Source organism: Prorops nasuta, unplaced genomic scaffold (genome assembly GCF_024137725.1).
Source record: "Prorops nasuta isolate Cenicafe-Biocafe unplaced genomic scaffold, Cenicafe_Pnas_1.2 PNAS00002, whole genome shotgun sequence".
In the NCBI taxonomy this organism is placed as follows: domain Eukaryota; kingdom Metazoa; phylum Arthropoda; class Insecta; order Hymenoptera; family Bethylidae; genus Prorops; species Prorops nasuta.
This window is the reverse complement of record NW_027116799.1, coordinates 6710212-6732286: the sequence shown is the minus strand read 5'-3', so window position 1 is coordinate 6732286 and position 22075 is coordinate 6710212. Positions and strand designations below refer to the sequence as shown.

Below are 22075 nucleotides of genomic sequence, written 5' to 3'. Positions count from 1 at the left end.
TTAGGAATCACAGGACTGTAAAGGATAATTGCTGGAAAGAAAGAACATCAGGGGGCAGTTTTGAGGTTCCATATATGTATCTACTATTGATCGGTTATTAGAGTGTAAACTCGGTTGGATAGATATGCAGAATAAGAAATTGGTTGTCGGTAAAGAAGAATACAGTAGTAGTAAGTATAATAGAGCGTACCTTCTTTGACAGAATTGACGTAAACGGGATTGTCGCCAGACACCTTCATCCCGTAGCCGGCAACGTCCTTATAGATGACGAGGGTGACGACGGGTGCTGCCTCAGCGACTCCACCCCCGACGCTGCGTCGCAACGCCGCCGTTCCATTCATCCCTTCTTCGATCTCCTCCTAGCCGCGCCTCACCTCTGCCTCTGATACTCCCAAACCACCGTATTACCTATCCAACAATTTTTCAATCAAATCGTGCGTTTTTTACTGCAGTGTCAGGCATTGCATTGCACTGCTGACTCCCTCCTACGCTAAAACTAGTAATTCTAATTTTTAATCATTCTAGTGGGTTTATGCCAGTTTAATATTAGTCGACGCGTAATCGATGCGATCATCCAAGATAAAGAGTAAGATGCAACTTCAGGAAGATACTTGTCTTTTACTGGTTTCAATCGACCTTAGTCAACTGTCTTACCTTCGGATTTTTGGTAGACGCGATCACGCAAAGCTGCTTCTTCTCTCTTTTTCTTTTGGCTATTATAATTAAATTAATACGTACGTCGGGTACAAGCATAGTTTCGATAAGGTTAAGATAAGAGAAGAATGAAGTACGGTAATAGTCTATAATAATAATAACACTTGTTTCTTTCAGGGGCTTATCAAGATCAGCAGGTGTTTCCTACGATAAGCGGCCAACTCTCATCTTGCGGCATTAGTCGAATGCAAATAGCTTTGCAGTTTATGCAGAGAAATCGTAGCACTAATCCAGTAACGCGAAGCATTTGAATCGTTGCCAAATATCTAATACGGTGCAGTTAATGTATTATCGCGAGTGAAAAATTCGCTTGCCTTCCTTCCAAAATATAACCTGCATTATCCACAGTTTTCGTATTTATTTAGTTTTTTCTCAAGTTTTAGAAAAGTTCAAGAATTTCAAATGATAATACTTTTGTAAAGTAAACAGAATTAACAGGTGTGGCGGCGTCGCTTCGAATCTTTTGAGAGAAAACCGGTGCCTTCTTTTATTCTATTTGCTTTGAATTTTTCATGCTCCTAACCTCAATATCTCGAACTCATTATTGACGAATGTTGCAAATGTCAATTTAATCAAATATGCAAATTCATCTCGTATACATCTCAATCTCCATAAAAAGACCAACAAACGTTCAAAACTTAAACTTACATTTTTTCGTGTTGTTGTAAATTTATTCAAAGTGATATCTCAAAGAGAAGAAAGACTAGATCATTTTACGCGAGCACTTGACATGCATTGCTTCTTCCAATCTGTTCTAATAACGAAACATTTTACAGCTTTATTTATAGAAAAAGCTGTGTCTGTAGCGCAAGAATTGTCGTTAATTTAATATCCAGAGAATCGCCAATTAATCTTGATTGGAAAAAAAATTTCCGCTGATTCCAAGAATTGTTCGCTATATAAATAACGAAGAGGTAGAATAAAAAAATTGACAGAATGAGAAACAGAGTGTTATATGTATATACATATATATGTATAGGTGTATTAGAAAGATAAAAGTGGGAGAAAAGTTGTTTGAGCATTGACTAATTAAGATTTGAACTAAGGGGATTACTATCGAGAATAAAGATATGTCTGATAATCGACGAGATAATAAACACAGCGAGAAAAATTGTTAGGTTTCTAAGAATCTTGAAGGAGTCGGCGGTATAAGGAAGAAAAAAGTTAAGCAAATGCGTACCTTTCATTTAATCCACTTTAAGGGTAAACACTTGCTGGATGAAAATCATCGAGCAGGTAAAATTGCAATAAAGCACAATATCACTTCACCTTGGCACTATGTCTTACAGGAATTATATCACAATTGTCATAACAAAAGAACACACATGAACATAGCTGGTGACGGGTAATTATTCTGCCTCTCGCACTTTCACAGCACATTCTGGTAACGCCTGATAATACATCATATAAAAAGGTCAATATAAAAAAGGGAGGCTTACTTATACATTATCCATAAAAAAGCATACAAATTCTACGACCGTTCAAAGGCACTGATACTTTTCTTACAAAATGCACATTGGATTGAACAAAAATACACTACTAACAAGTGTCAGCCATCTTGTATCGAGGCCGAAGCACAACCCAAATCCCATAGTGCATCGGGACGGCTGTGTCGCTGTCGAGTTCAGTATTTGACAAAACTAAAGAGAAAGGAGAGGCCGGACATTGGTGGTTTCATTCTCGTCAGCATTCCCATTGGCTACGATACTAGGCCATTCGTCTCTACGCAAAGAGATTCCGGAACAGGATTATGCCAATCGGCTTCCACTTTCTCCTTATTCAGCCTCCCCATAGTTCCCATTGGTTGAATTTCAAGAAACCTCACCAATAACTTGTCCACAAACTTCATTCAAATTTCAAAAATATATTTGTAACATTACAAGATACTTAGATTGCTGAGTTTAACAAATTCATTTTATTCACTTGTACAAATTGATGCACGAGAATCACACGATTATATAAAAAACAGTTGTAAAAATAAAATTTACAACATAAAATTGTGCTTTGTGACTAAAATTGAATAATACTGATTGTGCAGAGACAAACATTTCACGTGAAGGCACTCAACTCTTAAAACTATTCTTAGGCACTAGTAAATTATAATAATCATATAATATATTAATAATAAATATATTAATTTTACTGGTGAAGTAGCTGTTCCGAAACTACCCAAAAAAGGGTAGAAAAAGTCATAAGGCAAACTTATATCTAAATAAGGACCCCCAACAAAGTAATATTTGGACGGCTTTGATATATCGTGGAACGATACATAACTATAAATCTTATGGTTCAAAATATTAGTACAGTTGTGCTTGTTGCATTTTAACCAAGATGAGCTAGATATTTCGGAAAAAGTGATACCTATGCCTAATATTTTGTAATTGGTTAATGATTCTGGCTCTAATAATACTGAATAAAGCACATCAATATTAATAGATTTTAATAATCCTGTGCACTGAAACTCCTCATGAGTATTTAATCCCTTTATTTCAGTCTCAGGAATTTTATTTAACAAAATTTCTATCCAATTTGATGTACTGTTATCTGTAATATTACCGAATTTCGATACAAAAAACTTAGATTGACTAATTTGAGTAATGTTACGTAAATTATCACTGAACCAATAATGAAGAGTCTTATTGTATAATTCCTGGCAAAAATTAGTTGTCAAAGTATTACCTATGGCAATAAGCGAGCACTGCAGTTTAACATTTTCTCCAAAACGAATAATGTACCTATTAGTTTGCCCACACTCGCCATTTGCTTGAGCCAATGGCAAAGTTAAATAATGACTAGTTTTATTAAAAACAATCAGCCGAGTCTCTATATTTTTAGTTTTATTAAATTGAAACCAGCCAAAAAGTATTGGTTTTCCTAGAGTGTACCCAGGATTACCACTTCTGACAAATGAATTTTCTTCAGTCTTGTCAATCCATTCATGAATAACTTCAAATCTTTGATAAAAACTGCGAGTTACATTACCAATATCAAAGTAAGCTGTAACATTCTTGATCCCCATTGTACCATTATGATGAAAAATGTAACGTACACCTTTAACAATATTTGTACAAATATTGTTTACAGTACAAAATCCAGCTAAACTTGTATTCTTACAGAAATTCCATGAATCTTTGCAATAATAATTATCTATTAATAAACAAATAGTTTTAGGACACGTCTGCAATAATAATATGGAATTATCACTAAAAATGTAATTGAAAGCTGTTTAATATATTATTATTTTGTATCATTACTTACCATATTAGGCCAAAGATACGTCTCATTCAATAAAAATGGCATTGAAATTATGGAAAAGTTATTATATGTGGTAGGAAACAATCCCAAATTCTCATTGGACAATTCAGTTTGCATACATGAACTTTTCCAATCTTTAAGATACCGCAGCTTTTTGTTTAGCGAACAGATTCCTGTGAAGCCAGACTGTGGTACTTCTGTAAATAAGAGAATTAAATTCAGTAAAAATAAATAATATAGATTAGCAGTCATCTGAGAATCTATAACCTAATGGTTCTAATATTTTCTCTTGTAATTTCCATATGATATCTCCATCATGATAAGTATTACTTATATTATATTCAGAATATAAATTTGAATCATCAGCTGTCCACCTAGGTGCCCTTGATGTAACTTTGTTTTGTAGATCCTTGTAGCCTTTTATTACCTGTAAACAATTTAATATCTTTAGAAAATTTTCCTATACATTAGATAATATATAAAACATCTTACCATAGTATCGCTTGATGCATAAGTTGGAGGAAGATTGTCATATAAAATACAAAACAAATTACTAGCTAGCTTTTCCAATAAGAATGGGGTATTATTTCTTGCAATAAAATTTCTGTTATAGCAATACCGACTGTCATACAGTTCTGGATAATGGTCTTTACAGTGTGAAAAGGCCTCTAGCTGATATTGTTTGCAATCATTATCACAACAGCAATTTATGTCACATGATGATACTTTTACATCACAATCGCAGATCTCATTATTTCTTTTGGATAGAGTTTGATTATTTCTTAAATTATTAAAAATAAACATTTTTGTTGATAAAATTGGAGCTGAAGCTGCAGTTTCTATTGTTGTTGACTCTGATACTGTTTCTTCAATAACCAAATTACTAGTAACATTACTAGCTAAATTAATAGCATCTTCAGTTGCCATATCCTCATTTAATAATGTTGTAACCTCAATATTTGTACTTGAAGGAAATGACTCCTCACAATCAGTTTCATTTATACATGAAAATATTGTAACATCCTCCAATCTTACTGCTTGTACTGACTTTATTACAGTCAATCCAAAAATAACAAATAGTAAACATTTTGTCCTTGTGCTCATTTTGTATCACTATTTAATACTTTCTAATAACTAGAGATATAAATTATAATTGGCAACCAAACTTATCAAAGCTTCTTGAAATTATATGTATCTCTATATTAACCATACCCATACTCTCTGTAAGTAGTTCAAATCTATCTAAAGTGTTTACTAAAACACTTGGTGACTTAAGCTGCAGTGTCATTCCCAAAAATTTATCTTGAAGCCTATCTTTCCAGTTACCTAAGTCAGAAAATTATTTTAAATCAAAATAATCTTTTCAATCTAGAGGATTAAAAAATATTTACCAATCGGCTTCCAAGTGTGACATTTTACAGAATGATAGCCTGGAGATAAAGGAATACTACATACACCATAAGCATGAAATAGCAATCTTCCATAATTATCTCTGGAAAAAATTTGTAGTAATAGCTTTGGTGAATTCTGAAGCGAATGAGTAGTGTAATGTATATCTATAGGGTGATCCCACACTGGTATATTTTTATATAAGTCACAGCTTTCCTGAGTTTGTCCTTCTTCAGAACCACTGATAACTTTCCATGCATTACCTATGGAAAATTTTCAAAATAAATTATTTATCATTAATTACATGTTTATTACCAAATTATATACCAGCATGAAAACTCCATTTGCACGACAGACTCGAATGTTTGAAATTCCTCGCAGACGCAATTTGTCCGATTATATGCAATTCAGCCATGCCACAAATACATATTTAGAAAATAAATTTAAAATAATTATTGTTCTTTTATATTAATATAAAAATTATTACACTGGGTAAAAGCACACCCAATATAAGAACAGATAAAAGTAGTAAATAAACTATCGAATTAGTGTTGTTTGTGTTGAAACTTGGAAATGTCTTCAGTTACTTTTACCTAGTCTAGTAAAAACTAAAGGGAAGAAATCTAGATTCTAGGGGAAAGCTTCCCCCTACCTTACGAAAGTATGGAGTGAAGTTTGCTGAAATATGAATTAGAGGTAGTTTGATTTTACCATTTTACCAAGTAAATTTATTGCATCCTCTTTTACATCTCTTTACGGTTGTAAATGTCACTTATTAAATTACTAAAAACTAATAATGATGAATGATCAATCATTACAGATTATAAAAATTAAAAATATTTATTTGATGGTATACTACATTTTTATACAGATTTATATCACTCCTAGAATTCAAACCTCAGTGTATTCATCAGTCTTTTCATACAAGATTTGACTATCTAAACTAAGAAACTCGTTGCATTAAAAAAACAATCGAATTCGACAAATTAAAATAAAATCCTTAATTTAAAAGAAATAAAATAAGCTTTACTGAACAGCATCTGCTAATAAAATAAAAAAAAGATTGTGCGTAAGAATTTTTAATTATATTCGAATTCCTCAATATTGATATTTTTACTAATAAAACAATTCTCCGTTTTAGTAACACTTTTTACATTCAATGTGTTATAATACACATTACATTACTGCAAAGTTTTAAAATAAAATGCAAGCTGAGATGCCATTTTCTTACATTTTTCATTTGTTTCTTATCCATTTTTATACATTTGCCTAAGAATAGAAACAAATAAACAAAGAAAATTGTAAGAAAAATACATTTTAACTTGCATTTCATTAAAAAACTAGAGAAAGCATAACGCGTATTATATTATTTTAAATGTAAAAGGAATAAGCAAAACAAGTAAATTTAATCATTATTAATTATTACACATGTACACCTTATGATATTTACAACACTATATATATACTTATATACATGATATCCTGTTCTATCAAATGATAGAAATAAATTAAGCGTACATACAAACAAATACGAGAAAATACTGCTCCGGTTTGAATTGTTAATTTTCTTCGCGATTATACGACGGATTAAAATATAATAAAATAAAATTGCAGTAGAAATTCTAAAAGCAAATGAGAAAATAATTATGCGCCAAAAATTTTTGTCTTAAGTGTATACTTTGTAATGTAAACATCCATTAATCGCACAAAAACCTAAGGTGAAATTCTCGTCGCGCAATGCAAATATCCATTACCCTCCACTATTTTCTGTTATGAAAATGCTAATGCTGCTTTAATTTTTCTGAATACTTTACATCATATTTCAGATCTGTAATTCCTAATGTAGGATTAATATTCATGAATTGAGTAAGCGTAGTACAATTCACTTTCATTCTGTGTCCACCAACTACCATATACGTATTTATTTTAGCTAAATTAACCGGTTCTATAGGTGTTTTGTAGTAGCTGAATTGTTTGTTCTTATTATCAGGATCATGTTGATTTTCTAGATTGAATTTTGTATCTGACGAATATCTTGGAAATGAATTTGTAGATTTACGAGCGACAGCTTTACATCTTTGCTTCAAACTCGACTTAGTTGTAGACTTACGGGCTACTCTCCTGATCTCGCCTTTTCCTTTAGAACTCTCTCCAGAAGAACAAGATGTCCTTTCTTTCATGATTTTCTCCACTTCAACATCCAATTTCTGGGTATTTTTTTTTATTTCTTGATCCGAATGTTCCTTAGTACTGTGAGCTACTAAAAGTCCGGCTTTTTTAAACGTCTTTTCACAGTACTTACAGGTGAACGGATCTTGTGAACTAACGCTTCCCGTTTTCTTAAATTTAGATGGCAAATGGGAATGGAACATATTTTGATGGGTCGTCATTTTACTCTCCGAATCACAAAACTCTTCACACCACTGACATATCCAGCCCTCTTGTTCGGGATCACTTTTTATATTTATAGCGCTGCTCTGTTCAATATAAGCTTTTAATGTAGACTCAACGTTGTTCTCTGACTTAGCTAATTTAACAAAAGGTACCTGCACTTTTTTATACTTGAAAGGCAAATCTGATTTTTGATGCATCACTCGCCAGTGCTGCTCCAACATATTCAAATGCTCACTTCGCAAATTACAGTAAATACAGCTGTAAAATAATTTTTTTTCAGTGTTCGACGAACTGGTGGTTTGTACAAGCTCCTCTTCGATATCATTACTGTAATCTTCGATACGTTGTTTCTTTATTGAGCCCTCAATTATCTCTTCCTTTAAAAGCATATGAGGATGATTTAACTCCCAGTGCTCATATAATTCAGCTTTTTCAGAAGTAGCGAAGGTGCATTGGGTACATTTAAGATTTTTCGCTACATGTATGCGCATGTGAGATTTCAGCCCTGCATAGCTCAAAGCAGAAAATCCACAAATCTTGCATTTTTGAGAGCCTTCCTCGGTCTCACCATCATCCTCCCTGATATCGCTCATACTCTGCTTACGCTTGCGCTTTTTAGAACGTTTAGGACAGACGATACCGTATTCCTTTTCCCAAAATTCGTCGGTCAATTCTGGACCTCCTGCTGCTGGATTCTCTATAATTGTCTCTGGCTGTCCTGGATGCCTAAATTTAATATGCTGGCTCATCAAGTGCTCAGAATTCGTGCTACGATCACAATACGGACACAAATATCCTAAACGTTTTAAATGAAATATTTGAACGTGTAACTTAAATCCCCGCCATCTTGTAAATTTCATGTTACAATGTTTACATTGCAATGGCTTTTCCAGCTTATCTTTTACTTTCGAAGAACCAGCCTTTATGCTTCCGTCAGCACTCGAAAATGATTCCTTGTCATCTTCAGGCAAATCAATTACAAGGTCATCTTCATCTTTACTGTCATAATCATTATCCGAATCAGTTTTTATTTTTAAAATTTTAGTGTCTTTAATATCAGGACTTGTTGCATTCGATTTCGGTATTTTTGTTGGGGATTTAATCAAGGAAGACTTTGTGGATGATGCTTTTTGAGGAGACTGTTGACTCGTCAGTAATTTTAGCAGGCTGGTTTGTTTCACTAATAATGTATTAACCTGTTGAAAAATTATGATACAATTATTACTCAAAATATAATATTGTAAATAAAAGCTGAGAAATTTAATCACAAAAATTATACCCATTGCTCAATTGCATTATCTGGGGAAAGAGGTTTATGATTCAATGCTAGCCCTTCGTGACGTTTGCCAAAATGTTTTAATAAAGCAGTTCTGCTCACTGACAAATATCCACATTCGTTGCAATGCCATCTAAAAAAGTAAAATAAATTACAAAATTATAATTTATAATACCATCAACGTTACTGTAATTGTTTAAGACTATATTTACCTAGTATAATTTAACTCTCTGTACAAGTGGTCTCTCATGTCGTGCTTATATTTAGTTTTAAACTGGTTACACAACGTGCACGCATACATATTGCCAATAGGTTTCCCATAAGGACCAAATAATCCAACATCGGATTCAGCCAAGTTCGAAATATTTGCGGAAGTGTCACTAGCTTTAGCTTTTTCCTTTTCAGTTGTTTTACTTGTTTCAGAAATTTTCTCGCAGGACAACGATCTTTTGATTTTTTCTTTACACTGTTTATTTTCTTCTAGAGAACCTGATTTACTGGCCTTGACTTTTGCTGGTTTACCAGAAAGCTGCTCCTCGCTTTTTCTTTTGTTAGATTTAGAAGATTCTGCGTCTTCCTCCTCTAGAAGTATTCCACGAATGTGTCTGATTCTTGGCATATCTCTGCGCCAAAGCGGAGTCGTATCGAAAGGTTCGTCTTGCACTATTGGCTCAGTTGCTTCAGTAGACTTTTTATTAACACCTTTTATTCTTTGATAGACGATTATGTAATCAGCGTTGGGGTTATCCGCATGCTTGCTACTAATGTGCTGATCAAATATGATTTTTCCACCGTTTTTAAAATTGCACAGGGTACATTTGAATTGACATTTTTCATCGTGCGTATTTGTTGCATGCGACATCATATCGGCCTTATAAACGCATTTGTAATCGCACATGTTACATTTCCAATGATTCCCGTCGGGATCAGGAACCTCATCCTCGTTTTCATCTCGTTCTGAAACTTGTTGAACGTTGTCCGTACTTTCCATTTCCCGAATTACTTTAACGAAAGGACGGTTTTCCGGGTGCTTATCCGAAAGATGCCGTTCCACAACGTGCCTGGATAATAATTTGCTAATATCAAATAGTATAATATTAAGTTTCACTTAAAGATTTTTTAAAGTTCTACGTCAATTAATTGAGCTATGGCTCAACAATAGCAATTAATGGAAATAGAACACTCAAATAATTAGCGCAGAGCTTGTAGAGAATGTATGCAAGTGATTTATGCATAGCAAGGGAAGAAAGTGTGTTATATATTGAATTATTGTTATAAACCTGTGATAATGATGGTGATTACAGTGAGAACACTTATAAAGCCTTGCGTCGTGCATTTTCAAGTGAATACCCATTTTATCAATTGCTATATTTTGGCCTTCTTGACCCGGTGTCGGTGGAGGACAATGTGGACATCTAAAGTAAGGTTCTTCAGAGTGTAATGCTTTCAAATGGTACCTTAACATTGCTTCATCCACAGTCAAATAATTGCATCCAGCGACTCCGCATACATATCTAATAAATAGATGAATGTTTTCACAAAAAACTAGAATTATATAATTATTAAAAAAAATGTAAGAAACAAAGTTACCTTTTGTGTTCTGGCACAAATTTCGGTACAGCATCCTCTTCGGTATTGATAACGGGTTCTTTCAATTTTGCACCCATCCTTCCATTCTGGTGTGAGCTACTAGCTAGATTCACCATTTTATCAAACATCCTCTCTTTTTTATCTAAACATGGCACGGGATTCACAGGACCACTCTCCGGCACACTTTCATCTTTAGCATGCAACTGCAAATGTCTAATAATGTTTGTTCGAACCTTAGTTGTATAAGGACAAACGGCACATTGAACTTCACGATTATATATCGCTTGTCTTGGAAGTAAATCTATTTCATCTGGATTAAAGGTGAATTTTTCAACATCTTCTTTCTTATCAGAGTTCTTATCACTCGTCTTAGATTTTCTTTTCTTCTTCTTTTTATCCCCAGAATCATTCTGTTATAAAATGAAGAAATATTATAATCCATCTTAGATGGTTATACAAATTTTATGCGAATTTATATATTAAATATACTCACGACAGGTTGAATAATAAATAGACCGTCGGCTGAAGGATTTTTGGGATCTGCCGGAACCATTTTATGAAGGCTGTATTTATGTTTTGTTTTAATATGGGATATTGCTTGATAAGCCATTGCAAATCTAGTAACGCACAGTGAGCAACCAAATCTTCTCAATCCATGAATCTTTATGTGTTCCAATAAAAACCCAATTTTGAGAAAACTTTTGCCGCAATGCACACAAATGGCACTTTTGTTTGCATTGCTGTTTGCACATTCTTTAAGATGTTCTTTTAATGATGCAGCAGTCAAAGCTTTAAACGTACAATTCTCATTCCCACATTTATACAAGTCTTCTCCGAAGAATCCAGTACCTTTAATATCGTCTAAAGTTAAAGGCTTCTTCGACGTGGACTCAGCTTCCGGTGGATTGCTGCTGACGTCATTGGATGCATTAGAGTTTTCTGTACTGCAGCTAATAGACTGTGCACTTTCATTTTTGTCTATATCCGGCAACGAATCTTTATTCGTACTATTGTCGTCGTCACTTTTTATTTTTATCTTAACATCTTCCTTGGTTTTATTTTTTTCGAGTTTATTCTTAACTGGAGATTCAATATTTTCTAGGATCTCAATGTCGCTGTCGGAATTTTTGTCATTGACGTAAGATTTTGAAAAAGATTGATCGTAGAATCGATTGATATTTTTTAAGAAACCAGGATTGTCAAGAACATTAATACTCACAAATTCATCACAATAATTTACATTATCCGCCGGCGCCAAAGGATCTACCGCATCAGTCTCCTTGTACGAAACTAATTGCAATTCTGGCTCGGGTAAAATTTGGGAAGATTTCTGGTCTGTTTTTGCACTATCTGGAGAATCACCTTTTGCCTTCAACCTGTTTCCTTGAGATAATATAGCTTTACTGCCACTGGGGTTACTCATTACTGGATTATTGGTTTCAATTTTTACATCCTTAGCTAAAACTTTTCTTTTTTCAGTACTTTTTTCTTCCTTCTCTACCTCGCTATCAATTTCAACCACTGCTTCCGGAGTATAGTGCTCTTCCAAATTTTTAACAGCTAACTGATCAAGCACATCTACGGTTAACGAAATTTTCTGCACAAAAAAAAATGCTTTAGATTCAAAGCAACAAAATCGTAACAAATTTTAACTTATTTTAAAATAACTACCTTAGAAGTGAAATTACGTTCCAGTATCTGAGGTAGACGATTGGGATGAAGCAAACTCAAGTGTTTATGTATGTCATCAATACTATCCGTACCATTCAAACAATACAAACACTGATACCTGCCGAGACCATGCACCTTGTAATGCTACAAAAACATAATGACATTATAGATATAAATATTATCAGGAAATGGTATTCTTTTGTTTCCATTGTTTATCACATACCCCAATCAGTCGCTCATAAGTTGGAAAAGACAGTTCACAGATATGACATTGATATGCATTTAATTTTGGGTAATGAGATCTCAAATGAGTAGCGAATGTGTCAGCTACGTAAAAAGCTCGTCTGCAATCCACTGGAATAACAAAAAGAAATTATATATCAAATAGATAATTCTATTTTTTTAAATACTAACCATTATGGCAAATGAATGGTAACACAAAATCGCGACGTTTAATGATTTCTATCACTGGTGCTGTTTTTACATTCTTTCCTGTTAAAATACAAATTACACTACCCGGATGGGCTAATTTCTGAAAAAAAAAAAAAAAATTTTATATGATTGCAAAAATAATTACTGATGTAAATATGAAACAAAAACTGATTCGTACTTGATGAACAGTCACATAAGACTGAGCAACGGCCCTGTAAAAGCAATAATTACACTGATATCTACAATGACCATGACTTTCCTCTATATGCTGTGTAAGCTGTAGTAAATTTTCATGAATCACATAACAATATGGACACTTCTGATAATCATAAGGTGGAGGCATATTATTCTTCTGATATTCGACAGCATGATTGAGATAATGTTGATGAAAATTCACTGAGAAGTTTGTACTGAAGCTGCAATCTTTGCTCATACACTTGAAGAGTTTCAACAGTTTCCAAGGCTTCAACATTTCAGCATAAGCACACGAAGACTTTAATTTCTTTGCTGAAACCGTATCAACATTTTCCTTAGGCTTGAGAATATTAGCCTTTTTGAGGACTTTTACAATTTTATAATTCAAATTTGCCGGATTTATCTTGGGCGATTTAGATCCTGTTATCTTACCGATGGTAGTTTGTTGGCTGTCTAAGTGAATGGGTTTTGGAATTATTGGAACGTAACTGGTAGTTGCTTGAGACACTGAGGGGATTTTCACGGGATATAATTTTATTCCTTCTGCTGTAGTGGCGATTGGCTGTAGGCTTTTATTTGAAAAGTTTTTCACCATTTTAGGACTAATCCTCTTTAAGAAAAGCTGATTGGAATTCGTTTTGAGTATGGATATATTTTTTACTGGTGATTTCTCTACCGCTTTCCGTATGTTAGTAATCTAGGATAATATTTAAATATTATAAGTAATTAATTACTATAAATTCTTATTGTAAACTATTAATCGTAATCCTAGCTATACGTACAATCGGAGTGTTTAGTGGACTCGTTCCAGCAGCGGGAGCTAAACTGACTACATTTTCTATTTTAAGAAACGAGCATTCTTCGTCAGTATCAGTATGTAGTACGCCTCCTGTAGTACTGGAGTTACTTTCATCTGTATAAAAATCATGTATTAGCTATCTGAACTTTTCTCATTAAATTTTTAATAAAGCTTACCAACGCTAGAAGAACCAGCATCTTCTTGCTCTGGTAACGTGGGTATGGAAAGCATATCTCCACTCAAGCGTCTCAACCTTATAAAATTCTTAGGTGAGCTCTTATCATCGATTTCCTTTTGCTTCTGATCAGAACCTAACAATTTTTCAAGATTCTCTACTGTAGAAATTGGTACAACACTCGGTGGTTCTGGTATAATAGAGGGTGCATCGAAATCTGGCTCCTGTTTGATTTTAACCGCAGCAGGACAAGGCGGACAAGGAAGATTTTCCGATGCTGTCTCCAGTGGCTTTACGTTTTTCAATTGAGCCGCCAATCTCTGTATAGTCGTCATCATCGGATCTTTCGATGATGCATTGATACCGGAAGTCTCCTTTAAAATCATATTCACATCCGCCGATTCGGATTCGGATTGCTCGCTGCTCGAATCAGAATCATACATCGGGACCAAGCTTACAGTGTTCTCATTGTCACTCGCCTCATGCTCGCTATCCACATCCATTGATTCCTTAAAGGTCTCCACCTCTTCTTTCTTAGGAACATCAGTAGTATCTATCTTAATCGCAGAATCCAACGAAGGAACTGATTCAACCGAATTTTCAACATTAACCTCGGTAGTAGCCACACTTGTTTTTTCCTCTTCAAAAGTTTCAAGAACCGATGTTGAAGCCAGAGGAGGATCTGAACTTTCCTCTGGTTCTTCGCTCTCATTCAAATCCGTCTGCATTATATCCTTCAACTTGTCAGTTATAGAGAAGCCTCTGATGCTGGAATCCTTTCTAAATTTCATTCCAATATCTTCAATAATCTCTTGCATCTTCTTCTTGCGTTCCAGCTGCAACTCAACTTCCGTGTGCTCCAATTCTGGAGGACATACAAATGCATTGAGGTTCTCTGTAGGAATCGCTGCCTCGTTATCAATATTTATCATTTTCTGCGGGATCTTAGGTTGGTTCCTCTCACGCATCAGTGGTCCCGCATTGTCAGCCATGCGACGCTTTGGTCCAGGTCGTTTATCCTGTTTCTGTTTATCGCTCTTAGTCGGATCCCACTTGTACTCGGTCTCTTCGATCTTATCCTCCTCTATTTCTCCATCCACTCTCGCCACCTCTTCTTCAGCTTCCACTTTCACTTCCGGATGTTCAGTCGTGCTCAAATCGGAAGTCTCCGATGGTTTTTCAGTAGTAATAGTCTTAGAAATTATTTCGGTCATTTTCGACATATTAATTTTCACTATTTTCGCATTAGGATCGTTAGCGTGCCACCTGTTCAGGTGCAACTGCGTATTATCCATCTTTAGCTGTACAAAATTACAAGCAGAGCACAAGTACCCAAAAACCCCGTTTTCTTTGGGTATGGAGGCTTCGTAGATTGAATCGGCAAAAGATTGATTAGGTCTTCTACAAACTTTATAATAATGAGTCTTCATTGAATTTCTTGCTACGGATTCATAGTTACAACTAAGACATTTGAATCGATATTCCCCGGTATGAGTGGTCAAATGTTCGTACAAACTTTCTTTAGCCTCCCTAGCTTTGCCATCTGTTGTAAAAGTACAGAACCTACAGTACAACTTAATTACATCTGTATCTATCAACTCTTCTTCCTTCAAAGTACCCGTAACATTTAAAGCAATTTCAGCATCAGTTTTGGTCAATCTAGAAATCATGATCTCTTTTCCAGAGTGACTCATTTTATAGTGGTGAACGATATTTTTACCAACAAACAGACACAGTAAACAGGTATATTTTTGGTGACCCGACCATGTGTAGTCCATTAGTTGTTCTGGACCAAGAGTACTGATCACTTTTTCTATATCCTCAAAACTCTTAGTTTTCTTGGGGCTTCCATTATTAGATTTCGTTGGACTTGAAACTTCTTGCTTCACCTCGTCAACTATATGAATCTCTGATTTCTCAATAGTCAATTGTTCAGGAGCTGTAGAGTTGGGCTCGTTTGTTTCTGCAGGTTTCTCAGCTGACTCTTCCACATTCAGTTTAAACTCTTCTACCTCTATCGTAGACTCTAGAAGATGCGAAGCAGGATCTACGGTAGATTCGGCCTCTGCCTTTACAGTAGAGTCTTCTGCTTTTACAGCAGCATCCTCTGGTTTAACGGTAGCACCCTCCATTTTCATAGTAGTTGTGTGCAACATCGTTATAATGTCATCTTGTTTTACAATAGAAGTGTCCACTTCCTCTTTAACTTCATTCGTTTTATCAGGTTCACCCTCCTTTCCAGCTTCCGACTGAGAAGACTCCACCTGATTAGGGGTAGCAGCCTTCTTTCTCTTCTTCTTCGACACGATACCCAATTGCCAGCTTCCCCTCTTCTTCTTCTTTCTGGTAGGCTTTCTGGCACTGCTACTGGCCGTAGGGGACTCGTTAAGGTCATCATCGCCATCAACATCACTACCCTTCTCTCCTACAGAATTCTTATCCTGTCTATCGACCAAACCTACCAAAATATTACTCAACAATTCTTCGTTGGTACCAGGTGTGGCTTTAGTTGATCGTTTGCTAAACGTGGCGTTGCTGATCATGGAAATGTCAGAGGTCATGCTGGTATCGTCCGTAAAGGAAGCTGTATCGTCCATCTTGTCTTCGGACAAAGATGCTGCCTTCCTACCCCTCTTTGACTTCTGTTTATTTAATTTTGTCGTTGCCTTCTTGAGTCGGTCAGTTTGCTTTAGAGACTCGGCTTGTTTTTCAGGGTGCAGAGAAATGTCGACCGCAGCTGCCAGCTCAGATACATCAATGCCGAAGCTTTCATCGGATGAGCTGTCGAACATCATTCTTGAGTCCACTTTGCCTGCATCTGCCTTTTCCAGTAAAACTTTTGGCTCCTTAGACACGTCTTTTCCTGAACCCTTGCGACGTCCCGTTTCAACACTATTCTTTGAGACGTTAACATCCGAATTAGGACTATCAGTATCCTCCATAAGTAGTTCTGATCTCAGAGCCAGTGGCTGATCTTCCTCACTATCCGAAGAAATGATTTCCTTAGACTTAGCTTTGTTACTCTTCCTGCCTCTTCCTCTAGGCTTGTCGGAAGTTGCAGCTTTTGGAGCTTTATTCTTCTGTTTTGTGTTAGTTATTATTTGTTCTTCAGGCTGAGAAACTTTCTCAACTACCTTGTCCGAATAGTACAAATCTTTCTTTTTCGTAGGTGGCGAATTGGTTATAGCATTCGAAGACGAGCTTCCATTTTCTTTTACCTGCCTGCACATCCTGTGTCCAGTAGCATTTACCACATCTTCGCAAATAAACATTTCTCGAACATCTTCCTGTAACATTTCCAATGAATTTCTACGCCTAATCCTAGATTTATTGGATCTAGACTGTAATGATTTATCTTCATGAGAATAATCGTCCACGATCTCTTTGGAAACACCAACTTTCTCGACAACCTTTTCATTCTTATTGTACAAACCTCCTGTTTTAGAGCCTACCATAACCACGTCATCCTCCTTATCATACATGTTAATGACATTGTCAGTATTAGGTAATGGCAAAGTGTCTTTATTTTTAGAAATAGCATTACTTCTTTTGGAGGAGGATTTCTTACTTTTCTTATGACTTTTAACTGGTTTTTCCAACGAGCTTAGATTGCCAATTCTGTTAGCCAAAGGTTCTTCTTCAGAACTATCGTCAGAAACGATGACTCTTCTCTTTTTCTTCGGGTTCGATTTCTTCGCCTCAACTGCTCCTTCCTCATCAGAACTACTACTCTCAGACTCGGATTCGATAATCCTTTTAATTTTCTTCAGGGTCTTACGTTTCAGAGTTTTGCTCAACGTCTGGAAGAACGGTGTCTGCTCGAATAGCTTCTTGCCTTCGCCAGACTGCAGTGACTTTCTTATCAAAGCTTCTATTAATTCCTGTGTCACCTCTTCCACCTTCTTTGCTCCTCCAGCACTTACATTTTTAACAGAAGAAGAACTCTCTACCTCCATAGAAACATTAGAAATAGAATCAGCCTCAACATCGATAGTTTTATTAGTTTCCTCAGTAGTCACTGATGAAACAATTTCCTCCTCGGACTCCCATCGTTCGTGGAAGCCGCTGCTTCCCATTCGCTTAGTAATTCTACCATCGCTACTACTTGTTACTTCAGCAGTGGCCTCTTCCTTATCACTCCTCGAATGCGACGATTTACTCTTGGATTTACTACTACTACTCTTTTTAGAGGAGTGTCTGGAATTATCAGTGTCAATCGACGGTGCTGGAGTCCTATTTAACTTTGGAATCTTAAATCTTTGCAACCCAGACCCTTGAGGAGCCTTAGCTTTAGTGTCTATAACACCATAGAGACTCTCCAGAGGGGACCGCATTTCATCAAAACCTTTCTCCCTCTCCCTCTCCTTCACCTTTCTATTACTCTTTTCAGTAGCATGTTTATGAGATTCCTTAGGCTTAGGAACCTTCTTCTTCACATTAATATGCGGACGTTTCCTAGGATCTTTCTCCACTTCGTGCTTATCTTTGGAACTCTTGACAACTTTTATTTCCTTGATATCTCTAGAGACCTTAAAATCCTTCACAATTTTGGGAACTCTAGGATCTTTCTCCTTAACCTCTTTAGGAATACTGACAGGGACTGGTTTATCTTTGGCCAGCCGAGGATCTCTAACAATAGTAATATCCTTTGGTTGAACCGGAGGCTTCACAGGAACAGGGGGAGGGTGATCAGCTCGAAGTCGTGGATCTCTTTCGGACAAAGCTCGTACTTCCCTGATGAACCTCACATCTGAGGTATCGCGAGACCATTCGGCTCTGCGAGCACCTTGGCTCGCAGCAGTCCTAACAACCTCTATCCTATTTCTATCGTAAGTTGGTGCTCTTTGTTGACCATAATGCCTACCCCACAAACTAGGTGCACTGGACGAATCGCAACTTGCAACATTTTTTGCTGTCTCGCTTTCTCGACTAGGATTCTCATTTATCCTATTAGACGCATCCCACAATTGTCTGTTATGGGTAAAATCCTGTCTCTCGTAACCTGCCTCGTAAGGAATATTCTCTTGAAAATTCCTGAACTGAGGTCCAATAGGATATTGCGTTGGAGAGATTACCGGAGGAGTTATAAGAGTTGGAATAGTATTAGAGGTCAAACTAGCGGTTTGCTGATTGAACTCCTGAGGCTGACTAATCAGAGGGATTACCGGGGTAGTAGTTGGGAATCGGGGAGCCAAGTGGTTCTCGGGTATTTGTCCAGTAACGTTCCACAACTCCTGGTGCATCGGCATAGGAGGCGGCACGGGAAGAATAGGCACGTTTGATATGGCAGGATTCGGTGGTACCGTATAAGCAGGAGGCCAGGAGTTGGTGAACTCAGTGGTAACACTGGACTGCGGCATTTGTTGCCATTTATAAAAGTCATTGGTATCCACTCTAAAATCTGCTTCGGTTCTCCCTGCTGCGTGCGAATCGATATTATTCGCTACCTGAGCTCTCCGTTGATACAGAGGATTACCATGTTTCTCATAATTGTCTGCAAAACGCAATTCCGCTTTCGAAGTGGAAGCTGCCATTTGCGTTACAGGAGGAACCAATGTCGGTATTGGTTTTCGGCACTCCTTATCAGCATCATTAAGCGGGAATAAAACATTCTTCGCCGACTTTGGGTCTTTCTTAGCCTCTCTATCCTTTGCCAATTTCAACACTTCGTCCATTTTAGATCTTCTTTTCTCGCCATCCTTATCGCTCGCCTTCTCCCCCACCTCATCCTGAAGTAACTCCGCCAAATCCTCCATCGACAATGGCGGCTCAGTTAGAACTGGAGGCGGAGACACCAACAGAGATTTCGGAGGCTTACTTTTTGGAGTAAGAAATTCTTTTGGAGTGGGAAACTCTTTTGGTTTCGGCGAAGGCATTTGCTTTCTAGGAGACAGGACTTCGATATCCGGGGATTGCAGACTCATGTCAGGAACGTTCGTGGTGGATTCTAGGTCAGATTCATCGCCATAATCTACATTCATTCCTGACAATCCGTTCTTTTCCAGAACCGAAGTTAGTCTCCTAGAACAGCCTAGCGAGGGAATTGGCACTGTTGGTATATTTCTAGAATGCGACGCTGAGATCGACACATCGTTCAATCTCTGCGGTAAATTATCGCAAATTAATTTAACGGCACTCGCGACGTCGAATTTGGGCCAGCTTGACCTATTGCCCAGAACCTTCTCAGATTCTTCCAGTAAGTCCCATTCTGTAAACTCTTCATCAGTCCTGAAGTCGCTGTATTTATCCTCCATGCGTTCGGTCGGTATGATGATCGGCTCCCTGATGGTCAGGACTTCTGTTTCTTCCGGAGCGAAAGACTTGTCGTCATTAGCTCGATCTTCCGGAAAATCGTCATTGCGCTCGGTCGGAATTATGATCGGTGCACATTGCGTGGCCGAATCAGGACTGACCGGTGGACTAGGGCTTGCTGGAGTTTCCTCCAGGTTGTTTACCCTCTCTTCCTCGTCCTCAGTACTATGTCCAGCCCTCGAAGTGCTGTAAGACATATTTCATTTTGTAGCAGCGTACTCATGGTACATTATTTTGTGTATGTAAACCTTATTTGTGTGTTCTTCATCGTGTTCATAATCGAAATAAAAATAACCCTAGGTAGACGTTTATTAGTTTGAAGAGTCAAATGATTTTGTTTAAAAACCCGAACACTGATTAATTTTATAGTCGTGTTTCTCATTTGCTAATTGCTTTTTTATTCCAATCCTCCGCAAATTTTACTACGTCACAGTGTTACTTACCTTTTGGGATTTTCAAGTAGTATAAAAATAGTCTAGAAATTTAAGTGCAGTAGAACGTTACTGGTCTGTAAATTTGTAGGTCTTGTCCGACTCTTGTAAGTTCGTAAGTGTCCAAAACTGAGGTGTCTACCTAGTGTTAAGCTAACGATAACAGTCGCAGCTTACCTCGCGTGATTGGACGAATTATTTCTGGATCTTCTTCGATCGTTCTCACTGGTATTGTTTCCCTGAAACTCGTGTAAGATTAGAACAATTAAAGCACTAAGTAAAGCATGCACTACGAAAGCCTGAAAATGAAACCAAATGAACAAAATAACATTGATCGAGGTATAAGAGGAAAACTGCGACTACGAGCATTCGTAAAAAGCCAGTGAGGAAAACGAGTATAGTGAAACGTCTTTCTGTTTAGTGCAGTGAGTGATACTTTTGGATAAACCTCACCGAGTAATCGTGCCTGTGGTTGTTGTAAGTGTATGCATAATAAAAGATACCAAGTTTGCAAAAGAAATGAAGAAGCTGTTAACCTTTAGAAGGTATGATTCTTTTTTAAATCCCTATTAAGAATTACCCGAAAGTACCTAATAAATCATAGATGTATATGTATATATATAGATCCCTCCTGAGTAGAATCAAAATATTTACCGTTTTCGGTCTAGCGCGATACGGAGTACCTAATTTTTGATTCATTACTTCACGTAACGTTATAGGCAGTGCATATAAAGATATTTTAAACAAAAGCTGTATAATTTTTTATGAGCGATTTTAGTTGATATTACTGGTTTGACCTTGAGAGTCATTTCAAGGTCACATTAAATTTCCTAAGTGGTATTCTCTATTTTTAATTCCACGTCCTTGTAGCTGATCTCACGAGTTTTTCAAAAAACTATATGAATTTATTATTTCTTCCAGTGGCTCACTGGATATTTCGATTTGAAATTGAGGCAGACGATTGCTGAAGAGTGCCTCGACGCTTGGTTTACAGATAATATATTAAATTAAATAATGTTAAATAATAATATTGAACTGATTCAGAAAATAATTCAATTCTTTACAGCATCATATAATTTTTTTTCACTTTGTTGATTTTCAAAATTTATTAATCGTCGCAGCCATCGCCATTTTGGTTTATATATCGACTAAGCCGAACATATAAGCGACTCTGTAAACTGCTGCTTCTATCATAAACAGGTGAGCGATTCTGCGTAACAGTCCACGCACTACTTCAGTCAAACCTACAACTTTGTGCAATTTTAAATCGAGATATCTAGCGAAGGACTGGATGAAAGGATGAAGAGGATTCTTAAATTCCGTGATTCTTTTATCGATTTTAAGTCTTTAATTTTGAAGTAGATAGTTCAATTAAATTATAGCGTATAAAGTTTTATTAGATTAAGAGTTTCCCATGAAGTATATATATACGTCCGGTTGTA

The 22075-nt window shown here is 36.4% G+C and overlaps 4 protein-coding genes across 5 annotated transcripts in view; all 4 read right to left on the bottom strand.

Annotated features, from left to right (window-relative positions):
• LOC136783316 (rho guanine nucleotide exchange factor 12-like) overlaps positions 1–2260 on the bottom strand; it is a 29390-nt gene extending 27130 nt beyond the window's left edge. For both annotated transcript variants that reach the window (XM_066743401.1, XM_066743411.1), the window contains exons 1-2: positions 1895–2260; positions 191–408 (exon numbers count right to left, since the gene is read on the bottom strand). In XM_066743401.1, the coding sequence (XP_066599498.1) occupies positions 191–341 (151 nt within the window). In that variant the 5' untranslated portion in view covers positions 342–408; positions 1895–2260. The remainder of the gene's footprint in view (positions 1–190; positions 409–1894) is intronic.
• Positions 2261–2409: 149 nt separating this feature from the next.
• Positions 2410–5073, bottom strand: tctn (tectonic). Its single transcript, XM_066743423.1, has 4 exons — positions 4462–5073; positions 4237–4396; positions 3973–4166; positions 2410–3892 (listed from the first exon to the last, which is right to left on the bottom strand). Exons 1-4 carry the CDS (start codon positions 5071–5073, stop codon positions 2804–2806), a joined length of 2055 nt encoding a protein of 684 aa, XP_066599520.1. The 3' UTR covers positions 2410–2803.
• Positions 5074–5116: 43 nt separating this feature from the next.
• Positions 5117–5912, bottom strand: B9d2 (B9 domain-containing protein 2). The gene is made up of 3 exons (XM_066743434.1): positions 5686–5912; positions 5361–5621; positions 5117–5295 (listed from the first exon to the last, which is right to left on the bottom strand). The coding sequence occupies exons 1-3, from the start codon at positions 5771–5773 to the stop codon at positions 5117–5119; spliced, it is 528 nt and encodes a 175-aa protein (XP_066599531.1). The 5' UTR covers positions 5774–5912.
• Positions 5913–6179: 267 nt separating this feature from the next.
• On the bottom strand, positions 6180–21442 carry LOC136780526 (uncharacterized). The gene is made up of 17 exons (XM_066738948.1): positions 21431–21442; positions 21214–21383; positions 21070–21169; positions 20811–20992; positions 13892–20388; positions 13699–13829; positions 13349–13613; positions 12900–13228; positions 12704–12821; positions 12513–12643; positions 12290–12433; positions 11112–12215; positions 10619–11028; positions 10309–10542; positions 9241–10089; positions 9032–9161; positions 6180–8948 (listed from the first exon to the last, which is right to left on the bottom strand). Exons 1-17 carry the CDS (start codon positions 21440–21442, stop codon positions 7140–7142), a joined length of 12615 nt encoding a protein of 4204 aa, XP_066595045.1. The 3' UTR covers positions 6180–7139.
• Between the last annotated feature and the right edge of the window lie 633 nt (positions 21443–22075).

Coding starts and splice junctions, on each gene's coding strand:
- tctn (XM_066743423.1), bottom strand. CDS start 5,073: ATGAGCACAAGGACAAAATGTTTACTATTTGTTATTTTTGGATTGACT. Junction 4,397..4,461: donor ATGCATCAAGCGATACTATG/GTAAGATGTTTT, acceptor AATTGTTTACAG/GTAATAAAAGGCTACAAGGA. Junction 4,167..4,236: donor GAAAATATTAGAACCATTAG/GTTATAGATTCT, acceptor TCTTATTTACAG/AAGTACCACAGTCTGGCTTC.
- B9d2 (XM_066743434.1), bottom strand. CDS start 5,773: ATGGCTGAATTGCATATAATCGGACAAATTGCGTCTGCGAGGAATTTC. Junction 5,622..5,685: donor CAAATGGAGTTTTCATGCTG/GTATATAATTTG, acceptor AATTTTCCATAG/GTAATGCATGGAAAGTTATC. Junction 5,296..5,360: donor TCACACTTGGAAGCCGATTG/GTAAATATTTTT, acceptor TTTCTGACTTAG/GTAACTGGAAAGATAGGCTT.
- LOC136780526 (XM_066738948.1), bottom strand. Junction 12,822..12,899: donor CTTATGTGACTGTTCATCAA/GTACGAATCAGT, acceptor TTTTTTTTTCAG/AAATTAGCCCATCCGGGTAG. Junction 10,543..10,618: donor TTTGTGCCAGAACACAAAAG/GTAACTTTGTTT, acceptor TCTATTTATTAG/ATATGTATGCGGAGTCGCTG.